Genomic DNA, 12,178 nt, shown 5'->3' on the forward strand with positions numbered 1-12,178 from the left:
AAACATAAAGTCCCTGTATGACCCAGAAATTTCACTCCTAGATACATACCCAGGAGAAGACAACAGCTGTCCACACAAAAACTTCATTGTTCACAACAGGCAAAAAGTGAAAACAACCCTAATTTCTGAAAGTTGATGGACAAATACAATGTAGTATGTCAAAATGCAGTATCCTTTGGCAACAAAAAGGAATGAAGTACTGGATGGAACATGCTGCATTGCAGATGAACCCTGACAACATGTCGCTGAGTGAAAGAAACAAAAGGCCACATGGTGGGTGACTCCATTTATATGAAATGTCCAGAACGGGCAAATCAACAGAGGGAAAGCAGAGAAGTGGCTGCCAAGGCCTTCAGGGAGGGAGAAATAGGGGGTTGCCTGCTAATGGGGATGGTGTTTCCTTTTTTGTTGTTGTTGTTGTTTTGAGACAGTCTCGCACTGTCACCCAGGCTGGAGTGCAGCGGCGTGATCTCGACTCACTGCAACCTCCGCCTCCCAGGTTCAAGCGATTCTCTTGCCTCAGCCTCCCAAGCAGCTGGGACTACAGGCGCCCACCACCACGCCCGGCTAATTTTTGTATTTTTAGTACAGATGAGGTTTCACCATGTTGGCCAGGATGGTCTCCATCTCTTGACCTCGTGATCCGCCCGCCCTGGCCTCCCAAAGTGCTGGGATTACAGGCGTGAGCCACCACATCCAGCCACACTGTACACTTTAAATACGTAAACTGTATGGTATGTGAATTATGCCTCAACAAAGTTGTTATTTGAAAAACAAAGTCTGGTGGTTTAAAAACGGGAGGCTTACCTGAAGAAGCAGATCCCTGCTGTAAAATCAAACGTACAAGTCTTTGGAAATAGTCGGACAGGGTGTTGCTAAGTATACTATAGCAGAGAAAGACCACGAGTCACTGAGACAGAATATGCCAAGGAGAATAAACCATGTTCCAGTCCATTTACCACACAGTGAGAAAACTTCAGACCCTTTTATCTCAGAGCAGACAGCCAGCAAAGGCCTATCTGTTGCCTGCTACGTGCCAGGCACCGTTCTAGAGGCTGGGGACCCAGCAGTGAATGCAAGAGCTGATTTCTGTTAGAGTAGCCCTTTTAGTCGGGGAAGACAGATCCTAAACAAAGAAATGAGTATACGTCAGAGACTGATGTGTCCTAAGAGGAAATTAAGTCAGGCCGAAGAGACATCAAGTGGAGAAGGTGCTATTTAGATAGGTCACGGAGAGTGCTCTAATAAAATGACAGGTGAGCAGATACCTGCTGCATCCTAGACGACAGCAGGTGCCCAGTGTCAAACAATTAGTCAGTGGTTGGATTAAGACTCAACGCCAGGGGTGTGGTAGCTCATGCCTGTGAGGCTTTGGGAGGCCAAGGCAGGAGGATCACTTGAGGCCAGAAATTTGAGACCGGCCTTGGCAAATAGTGAGACCCCCATCTCTACAAAAAACTTAAAAATTAGCTGGGTTTGGTGGTGCACGCCTGTAATCGCAGTTACTTGGGAGGCTTGTGTGAACCCAGGAGTTTGAGGCTGCAGTGATCGTGCCACTGCACTCCTGCCTGGGTGACAGAGTGCAACCCTGTCTCTAAAAAAAGACTCAAGCCAGGTTAATCTGACTCCTGAGCTGGAGTCTTGGGCTATGGTGTAAAGGGCGGTGGCTCCTATTGCTAACATCCATGTTACTTTCCTCAGCATGGCCCCTGGGGTGGGAGCAGAATCTTCAGTGGCAGCTGTTCCCACTGGTTCACTCCTAGAAGCCCAGCACCTGCTCCGAGTCCCGCATGTTGCTCACAGGCACTCACAAGGACCCTGTGGCCACAGTATTCTCATCCCCACGCTGCAGATGAGGAACGTGCGCCCAGGGAGGTAAGGGAGCTCCCCAAGGTTGTAACGTAGCTTGTGGCTGCAGAGCTGGCTTGGGAGTCAGGCCCCTGCACACTGGCTGCTCTCCCTGTCCTTACCAACCCCAGGCCTGGGACCCAGGGAGCTGGGTCAATTTCTGTTGAACCTCCCAGGAGCAGGTCTTCTGGTTTTTTTTTTGTTTGTTTTTTTTTGAGACGGAGTCTCGCTCTGTCGCCCAGCCTGGAGTGCACCGGCGCGATCTCAGCTCACTGCAAGCTCCGCCTCCCGGGTTTATGCCATTCTCCTCCTCAGCCTCCCGAGTAGCTGGGATTACAGACGTGAGCCACAACGCCCAGCCCTGGTTTGCTTCCCTGGCTAAAGTGGAAGCTCTATTTGAAATATTTGTTAGTTTGATTTAAATTTGTGAGTTTAAAAACACATTACAAGCTAGATTTATTTGAAATGGTGTATAATGCAAAATTCAGATGGTACTTCTCGTCAAGTAGCCCATATGACTGATATTTTATTCTAATTAGAATTACTAAATTGATCTAAATTTAAAAGTAAGTTAAAAACACAGATAAAAGCAGTGACGATAAACATGGCAGTCCAGGGTACGATGTTCCTAATATTAAAGAAGCTCTTACAAACCGGTAAGAAAAGCACTTCAAAAAGAAACTCGGAAAAAGTCACGGACAGAATATTCATAAAGGAGGAAATATAAGTGTCCAATAACAATGAAAAAAATGCCCAACTTCATCAATTATCCAAAAATGGCAATTTAAAACAATGGGGTACCATCTTCACCCATCAACTAACTTGGCAAAGATTTCTTTTCATGGTTATGTTACGTGAGGTTGTAAATTGGTACAAACTCTCTGGAAAACAACTAGAAAATATTTGTAAGAGTTTTCACAAAGTCTGAAACCACTTTCTTCAATGCAGTGATACTCCTCCAAAAATGCCACTCCAAGGAACTCATCAGCAAAGAGGTAAACGACTGATACAAAGATACTTATCAAAGGAATACAAAAATCTATGAATAAGTGCTCAAATTCCCATTATAGTCAATTATGTAGCCATCAAGCCTATTTCCAAAGAACATTTTTGATAAGTGAAATTGCTCAAGAATCAGAAATTTAAAAAGTTTAATATTAAGCATGGTCAACTACTAAATATTAAAATGTGATCAGAAGGCTTTTCTCTTCTTACCTGTCCTTTGGAAACACTGGTCTATCATCCAGGTATGTTAAGTGCTTTAGTCGTACAGTGACTGTCCTTCTATAATTAGGAATGTGTCTGATAACCGGGTTTCCCATCAAATTCAGTACACACTGAAAGAAGACAAGCAGAACCAAAATGATTACTGAAAGATGCGACTGAATTATTTTATATGTGCTGTGCACTAAGAATAAATGAACAAAATCTATTTTTTGAGCAAAATAGAAGCGCCAGTATCCTGTCCTGGTGACTTGATGGGAGAAATTGGAAGGTTTCCATCGCTCTCACGCTATCAGAGCTGTCTAGATCATCCAGCAGCCCTTTCTTCCACTTGAACTTCAAATCTTAGATCTCATTGTCCCTCCAGAACAATATTGGAAAACATTTCCTGAGACTTCTTCTGAGTGCAGTTGATTATATTAGTTTTGCTACCCAACCTCTTTTACTGAAATGAATCTCTGCCTAATTGATTGTTTTCTTTTCTTCCCAGCCAGGAAGCATTTCACGAAAACGCAGACAACCGCTAGACAGAGAAGCAGCAGTGACTAAGGGAAAGGATGGGGAGTGCCCGCTTACCTCTGCTGAGTGCCGCAGGATGGAGGGCCCTTCTCCCTCAGCTTACAGCTCTCCTTGGTGTCACTTAGGATCAGGGAGGAGCAAGGGGTTCAGCAATCTGACCTGCCATCCTCCCCCATCTTTAAATACTGTCGCCTCCTCTACTGCCTTAAGAAACTCAAAGAAGTTTAATGTTTAGGGGGGCTGGGTGCGGTGGCTCACTCCTGTAATCCCAGCACTTTGGGAGGCTGAGGTGGGTGGTTCACTTGAGGTCAGGGGTTCGAGACCAGCCTGGCCAACATGGTGAAACCCCATCTCTACTAAAAATACAAAAATTAGCCGGGCGTGGTGGTGAGCACCTGTAATCCCGGCTACTCAGGGGTCTGAGGCAGAAGAATCACTTGAACCCAGGAGGCGGAGGCTGTAGTGAGCCGAGATTATGCCACTGCCTAATCTCAAAAAAAAAAAAAAAAGAAGAAAAGAAAAAAAAAGAAGTTGGATGCTTAAGGCAGCATGAGGGTGAACCATTTCAAAATCTGTTTGCCTAAACTGATGGAACATTTTTCATATCTAAAGTGTTTCTTTGTTGAAGATATCATAAATGAGTTTAGCATTTCCCAAACTTCATTCTTATGCTGTCTTTACCATCCTTGCTCCATTTTCAAGTGACTTACTCTGCACAGGGTGGGGTGGTGAGAGCAATACACCCAGGCAGCAATAAAGAGGTACACGGTGTGGGGAGGATTTAAAAGCAGTCATGAAACAACTATTAATATAAAGCAACCTGCTTTCATTCTGGGCTGAATTGTGTCCTAATCAAAATTCACATGTTAAAGTCCGAACCCTCAGCACCTCAGAATGTGACTGTATTTGGAGATAAGACTTTCAAAGCCGTGATGAAGTTGAAACGAGCCCATTAGGGTGGGCCCTAATCCAATTTCACTGGTGTCCTTACAAGGAGAGTAGGACACAGAGAACACACAGGACAGAGAGAGGGACCATGTGAGGACCCAGGGAGAAGACCTACCAGCCAAGGAGAAGCCTCAGGATAACCCAGCCCTGCCCACACCTTGCTCTTGACTCTCTATCTCCAGAATTATGAGAAAATACATTTCTTTTTTTTTTGAGACGGAAAGTCTTGCTCTGTTGCCCAGGCTGGAGTGCAGTGGCGCAATCTCGGCTCCCTGCAAGCTCTGCCTCCCGGGTTCACGCCATTCTCCTGCCTCAGCCTCCTGAGTAGCTGGGACTACAGGCGCCCGCCACCGCGTCCACCTAATTTTTTGTACTTTTAGTAGAGACGGGGTTTCACCGTGTTAGCCAGGATGGTCTGGGTCTCCTGACCTCGTGATCTACCCGCCTTGGCCTCCCAAAGTGCTGGGATTACAGGCGTGAGTCACCACGCCCCGGCATGAGAAAATAAATTTCTATTGGTTAAGCCACCCGGTACTTACGGCAACCCCAGCCAAAACAAAAACGAACAAACGGGGGGATTATAATATAATAGAGCTTTCTATTCTCACCATGCGCTGCAGTTCTAAACTAGTCTTTTGATAGTACACGCTACAGATTGTTCCTGAACTTGATTTGCTTCCAGTTGACTCACTTTTCTCCTTGTTTATCAATGCCCTAAGCGGTATACAATAAACTCAAGGGTTTTGTGTGCTAGTTTTAGTATTATTTTTCCTAGTACACACGACAACACATAGACACTAAGAAGCAAGGAAGCCGTCCAAGGCTACTAGAGAGGACTCAAAAGGACATGGGAAGCAACTTGAAGGGTTCTCAAGCCCAAAGGATGGGAATTTGCTTTTTTTTTTTTGAGACAGTGTCACATTCTGTCTGGAGTGCAGTGGCAAGATCTCGGCTCACTGCAATGCCTCCTGGGTTCAAGCAATTCTTATGCCTCAGCCTCCCAAGTAGCTGAGATCACAGACGTGCACCACCATGCCCAGCTAATTTTTGTATTGTTAGTAGGGATGGGGTTTTGCCATGTTGACCAGGCTGGTCTCAAACTCCTGTCCTCAAGTGATCTGCCCACCTGGGCCTCCGAGAGTGCTGGGATTACAGGTGTGGGCCACTGTACCTCACCTGGATGGGAAAATTTGAACATGAAAAATTAAAGTGATAGCAAGAGTTAAATCATGTCAAATACTGTATATATAAATGTATGCATTCATAATGATACTGAAAAAAAGACAGGTTTCATTGTCACCATGAGAGGTTGCTAGGGTCTCAATTCATTTTACTGAAAATTGATACTTAACCAGCCCAAGCAATATGGCAAAACCCCGTCTCTATAAAAAATATAAAAATTAGCCGGATGTGGTGGTGTGCACCTGTGCTCCCAGCTACTTGGGAGGCTAAGGTGGGAGGATCACTTGAGCCTGGAAGGTTGAGCCATGATTATACCAGTGCACTCCAGCCTGGGTGATAGAGCAAGACCCTGTCTCAAAAAAAAAAGAAAGGAAGGAAGAAAGAAGAGAGAGAGAGAGAGAGAGAGGGAGAGAGAGAGAGAGAGAGAAAAGAAAGAAAGAAAGGGAAAGGAAAGGAAAGGAAAGAAAAGAAAAGAAAAGAAAAATGATAACTAAAAGGGCCAAACATTAATCCTGGCCTTTTCTGCATGAACTGCATGAACTACTAGTTGGTGAATGAAAGCTCTTTGTAGAAGTGTAGAAGCATTCTAGCTAACAGATGCTGAGAGAGTGAGAGAACTGGAAAGCTGTCATTGTGTGAATCCTCATTAAATAATTGATCTAGGCAATGTTCATCAGTGACTGCTAAAATAACTGAGAGAAGGACTGACGGGGAACTTCATAATGGCTGGACCAGGCTGACAACATCTGAACCCACTAGTGGATCTCAAAACAACAAAAGGAGAAGCAAGCAGGCATCGCACGCTCCCTGATGTGAGGAGCCGGCAGTGGAAGGACCTGGCACACCTCAAGGTGAAATATTGAGCCTGGATACCATCCAGCCTCTGGCTCCAATATCATTTTACAGGAAATACCAGGGCCAGCAGAACATGTTGAGTGGCACCACAAGGATGCAGTCAGCTAAATCCAGAATGTGGGTAACACCAGACAGAGGACCTGGTTTCCTTGAAAAATTAATTGAGTGGTGGCTGGGCGCGATGGCTCATGCCTGTAATCTCAGCACTTTGGGAGGTTGAGGTGGGTGGATCACTTAAGGTCAGGAGTTCAAGACCAGCCTGGACAACACGATGAAACCCTGAATCTACTAAGAATAGAAAAATTAGCTGGGTGTGGTGGCAGGCACCTGAAATCCCAGCTACCCGGGATGCTGAGGCAGGAGAACTCCTTGAACCCGGAGGCAGAGGTTGCAGTGGGCAGAGTTCGTGCCACAGCACTCTAACCTGAGCAACAAGAGCGAGACTCCATCTCAAAAAAAAAAAAAGTCCTTATCTGTTAGAGGTACACACTGAACTATTTGTGGGTAAAATAATACGACATCTGGCATTTCAGATACTCCAGCTAAAAACACAAAGAGGAAAAGTGTGAAAAAGGGAAGGAAGGCAGGAAGGAGAGAAAAGACAAAAAAGACTTGATATTTGATGAAAATAATAGAAGCGGTTTCCTGTGGTGCTTTTTCATTGTTTTTGTTTTTACCAAATCGGGCATGCTTTCCAGAATGCTCAGGATCTCCGGGTTGCTCAGCCTGTTGTGCGAAAGGTCAAGGACAGAAAGCCTCAAACACTCTTGTAGATGCTGAATGTCCTCCACGGTCTCCAGGTGATTGTGGGCCATCTGCAGCGTGTTCAGGACTGGGAGGCAGGCTGGAAGGTAAGTTCAGCAGAAGTTAAAAACAAAGGCATAAAAATGCTTCTAGGGCCAGGCGCAGTGGTTCATACCTCTAATCCCAGCACTTTGGGAGGCTAAGGCAGGAGAATCTTTTGAGCCCAGGAGGTTTGAGACCAGCCTGGGCAACATAGTGAGACCCCATATCTACAAAAAGTAGAAAAACTTGCCAGGTCTCGTGGCACGTGCCTGTGGTCTCAGCTACCTGGGAGGCTGACGTGGGAGGATCGCTTGAGACCAGGAGGTCAAGGCTGCAGTGAGCTGTAACTGCACCACTGCATTTCAGCCTGGGTGACAGTGCAAGACCCCATCTCAAAAAGAAGCAAAGCAAAACAAAACCAAAAACACTTCTTGGCTGGGCACGGTGGCTCACGCCTGTAATCCCAGCACTTTGAGACACCGAGGTGTGCAGATCACGAGGTCGGGAAATCGAGACCATCCTGGCTAACAGGGTGAAACCCTGTCTCTACTACTAAAACTACAAAAAATTAGCTGGGTGTGGTGGTGGGCGCCTGTAGTCCCAGCTACTCGGGAGGCTGAGGCAGGAGAATGGCGTGAACCCGGGAGGTGGAGCTTGCAGTGAGCCGAGATCGCACCACTGCACTCCAGCCTGGGCAACATAGCAAGACTCCGTCTCAAAAAAAAAAAAAACACTTCTTGCCCATAATGTAAAATCTTAGAGCCTCCCTCAGGGGAAAGTGATGGACATATGGCAAATAGACACACTGCTTGCTGGGTACTCTTACAGAGGTTTTCAATGGTCTTGATGTAATTGTTGCTGAGGTTAAGAGTATTCAGTTTCTGCAAAGGTTCCAAGTTCTCAATTTTATGGAGCAAGTTCATTTGCAAGAACAGGCAACGCAACTCAGTTTGGGCCTCCAGGTTTTCGATTTTCTGTATTCCGTTGCTCTGCAGCCAGAGACAGCGCAGCCCTGTGTACTCTTCCAGGTTCTCAATGCGATCAAAACCTAACAAGAAGGAAGCACGTGGGAATTAAGCTCCTACTCACAGGACAGAGGGGTCATGGTCACCGTTGTTTTTGCCTACTATTAGGGACTGAATGCCTGTGTCCCTTCCAAATTTATACATTGAAATCCTAACCCCTAATGTGACGGTATTAGGAGGTGGGACTTTTGGGAGGTGATAAGGTCATGAGAGAAGGACCCTCAGGAATGGGATTAGTGGCCTCATAAATGAGGCCCCAGAGAGCTCCTTTGCCATCTTCACCCCATGATGATACAGCAAGAAAGTGCCATCTGAGAATAAAAAAGCAGGCTTTCACCAGTCACCAAATCTGCCAGTACCTTGACGTTGGACTTCCCAGCCTCCAGAACTGTGAGAAATACATTTTTGTTGTTTACAAGCCACCCAGGCTATGGTATCTTACTACAGCAGCTCAGAATGGACTAAGACACCTGCCTAACTGGCATCCACACCTCCTTCCTCCAGTAACAACTTTTCTTGGAGGAACTATCCTTTTCCTAATATCACCTGATGGCTCTCTGGGCAGCCTATCAGAGTCATGGTGACTCATTCGGGGGTTGCCACACTTAGCCAAGCAAGACCAACTTTGATGAATCCTAGGGGGTCTTGCTGAAAAGACTGGTAGTCTTTCTGCTGGAATCACCCACCTGGGAGGGTGGAGCCTACTGCTGCCTTCATGGTGGGGAGTGGGTGGAGGTGGTGGTGCAGTGGGGGTAACCCTGCCCTGAAAATGTCCCCACCAGGCCTGACCCTAGTGCAAACTGCAGGCCTTGTTTTGTTCTCTTTTTCAGTTTTATGAGCCAAATTTAGGGTTAGGAAAACAAATCTTTTAGTTTCCTTTAGTAACTCATCATCGATGTGTAATTCATGCCTTTACCTACTATTACCAACACTTTTAAAATTTCTTTAATTTGTTGCCTGAAAAAGTTTTTATTAAAAAACTTTAATATCAGTGGTGAGCAAAATAAAAAGAAGTGCACCCATGTTCCTGCCAACAGATAATCTGTTTTCATTTTTCTCTCTCGCCTTCCAAGCTTACTATAAGCATATGCAATATTTAAAATAGTTATAGAATATACTTAAACATAGGCGTTGTACAGATAGACTTTTTAAAATCCTATATTTTCCATAAAAATTTTGATTATTTTATTTCTTCAAGTTTTATTTTAAGTTGATGGGTTCCTGTGCCATATGTGCTGGTTTGTGGCATAGGTAAATGTGTGCCATGTGGTTTGCTGCATAGGTCATCCTATCACCTAGGTACTAAGCCCAGCATCCATTAGCTATTCTTCCTGATGCTCTACCTTCTCGCAAACCCTCTCCACAAAAATTTTTACAGCAGGAAATATTTGTCATGTTGCTCCAAGGGCTTTATGCTGTAGTCAGTACCTATAAAAGATAGGAACTTTTTTTTTTTTGTCTTTAAGATAGCCACAACACCATTGTGACGTCTAAACAACTGTTCCTCAAAGTCATCAAATAGCCAGGAACTGGTCACATTTCTTTGTTGTCTTTTTTTCCAAACTGTTTATTGTCTGAATCAACATACAAATAAGGTCCAAACCTTGTAATTAGTGGATGTCTCTTAAGTCACTTTTTTTTTTGAGACAGAGTCTGGCTCTGTCGCCCAGGCTGGAGTGCAATCGCACAATTTTGGCTCACTGCAACCTACACCTCCTGGGTTCAAGTGATTCTCCTGCCTCAGCCTCCTGAGTAGCTGGGATTACAGGCACCCGCTGTCACACCTGGCTAATTTTTGTATTTTTAGTAGAGATGGGGTTTCACCATGTTGGCCAGGTTGGTCTCGAACTCCTTACCTCAGGTGATCTGCCTGCCTTGGCCTCCCAAAGTGCTGGGATTACAGGTGTGAGCCACCGCGCCCGGCCAACTTTTTTTTTTTTTGAGACAGAATCGTGCTCCGTCGCCTAGGCTGGAGTGCAGTGGCACAATCTTGGCTCACTGCAACCCGCCTCCTGGGTTCAAGCCATTCTCCTGCCTCAGCCTCCCAAGTAACTAGGATTACAGGCATGCACCACCACACCCGGCTAATTTCTTTTTGTATTTTTGGTAGAGATGGGGTTTCACCGTGTTGGCCAGACTGGTCTCAAACTCCTAATCTGCCTGCCTCGGCCTCCCACATTGCTGAGATCAAAGGCAAGAGCCACCACGCTGGGCCTTAAGTCACTTTTAACCTGGAGTGTTTGTGTGTGTGTGTCTCTATCTTTCTTCCATTGCAATTTTTTGTTGAAGAAACTGGATTATTTGTCCTCTTGGGTTTCTGTCATTCAGGTTTTTCTCCCTGGTTTTTGCTCTAGCTCTCAACCCATCTCCCCCCTCTTTGCTGTTCAAGCCATTTCCAACTCGCTGCTCGCCCCTGGATCCCACCATCACTGTAACCACCTGGCTAAAGTCTCCCTAAGATCCTAACTGCTACATGCTATTGTCAGTCCTCTTAGCCCTTGACCATTCCCAGGCATCTGGCCCATGGGCCCTGCGCCCCTTTCCCAGCTTCCTCTTCAGGCTTTCTGGATCACCCTCCTAGTGTCAATGCCTTCATGTTAGCGACGCAGTAAGACAGGAGTGGATCCTGACACCAACAGCATACAATGGAGTAATGAAGTGTCACCTCCACTTTTGTCTTGGCCTTGCTTCCTTTCTTGGGTAACTTGCTGTGAGGGAAGCCAGCTGCCATAGCGAGGCTCATGTGGTGAGAAATTAAGGCCTCTGGCTGACAGCTATGAGGGTCTGAGGCCTAGAGCCTGGAAGTGGATTCTCCAGCTCCTGTCAAGCCATCAAATGAGTGAGGCTGCACTGACAGTCTGGCTACAGCCTCATGAGAGACCCTGAGCCAGAACTGCCCAGCTAATGACTCCGGAGTTCCGGGCCCTCAGAAACTGGGTGAGATCATGAGCTGAAGTTACTAGGTTTCAGGGCAGTTAATTATGTAGCAATAGATAATTAATATGGGCACCTCTCTCTCCTAGCTCTTCTACCTCTCTGTCTCTGCTCAGTCACACTTACTGGTTCCTTTTTCCTTCTCGCCTCTTAAGTATCATTCCCCCGGCAGTCTGTTCTCCTACATGATCTTACTCACTGCGATACTTGGAGGCTGGGTGGGGAATTTTGGAATGGGCAAAAGTGGAGGTGAGGAGACCCATAGGAGTCGTTCCGACCCCTTAAGGCATTTGTGCTCCTGGATCCCTTTGGGCGTCTCCCTAGCATGGCACTGTCCTCATAATAGCCGCTCCCATCCCCCAACACACCAAAGGCACCTTTGCCGGGTCCCTCTGTGCATTTTCAGCACTGAGCAGTGCTGGGCACACAGTAGACTCTTGGCAAGCAGCTACTGAAGAAACAAATGAACAATGAGAGGACTGATCGGCAAGCTGGTTACCCCATCAGCACAGACTGGAAACCCTAAGGCTGGGAAAAGCCCTGTCTATGAACCTGAGCTTCCATTGATACGTGATACTGGCCTTCAACCCTGGCTCCTGCTCATGCCTCTCCATTCTAAGGGGCACCCAAATATTCTCATCATTTGTTTCCAACATCAAGCTGCAATCCTTCCCAACGTATACCTCCCAACCCCACAGTACTTACAAACTAACTTTCTGGTATGAAAAATTAAAGTCCTGGCTGGGTGCAGTGGCTCACACTTGTAAGACCAGCACTTTGGGAGGCTGAGGCAGCTGGATCGACTGAGCTCAGGAGTTTGAGACCAGAATGGGCAACGTGGCGAAACCCTGCCTTTA

The 12,178-nt window shown here is 46.2% G+C and overlaps 1 protein-coding gene across 5 annotated transcripts in view; it reads right to left on the reverse strand.

The window, feature by feature from the left end:
* The window catches only part of DNAAF1 (dynein axonemal assembly factor 1), a 32,378-nt gene that overhangs the window by 14,726 nt on the left and 5,474 nt on the right, over positions 1-12,178 (reverse strand). For all 5 annotated transcript variants that reach the window (XR_009214009.1, XM_058440435.1, XM_058440434.1 and 2 more), the window contains 3 exons: positions 8,189-8,410; positions 7,254-7,420; positions 3,064-3,185 (listed from right to left, as the gene is read on the reverse strand). Coding sequence is in view for 4 of the 5 variants with exons in the window: in XM_058440435.1 (XP_058296418.1) it covers positions 3,064-3,185; positions 7,254-7,420; positions 8,189-8,410 (511 nt within the window). In the remaining variant the exon portion in view is untranslated. The remainder of the gene's footprint in view (positions 1-3,063; positions 3,186-7,253; positions 7,421-8,188; positions 8,411-12,178) is intronic.

This window comes from Hylobates moloch, unplaced genomic scaffold, assembly GCF_009828535.3.
Source record: "Hylobates moloch isolate HMO894 unplaced genomic scaffold, HMol_V3 SCAFFOLD_6, whole genome shotgun sequence".
Lineage (NCBI taxonomy): Eukaryota > Metazoa > Chordata > Mammalia > Primates > Hylobatidae > Hylobates > Hylobates moloch.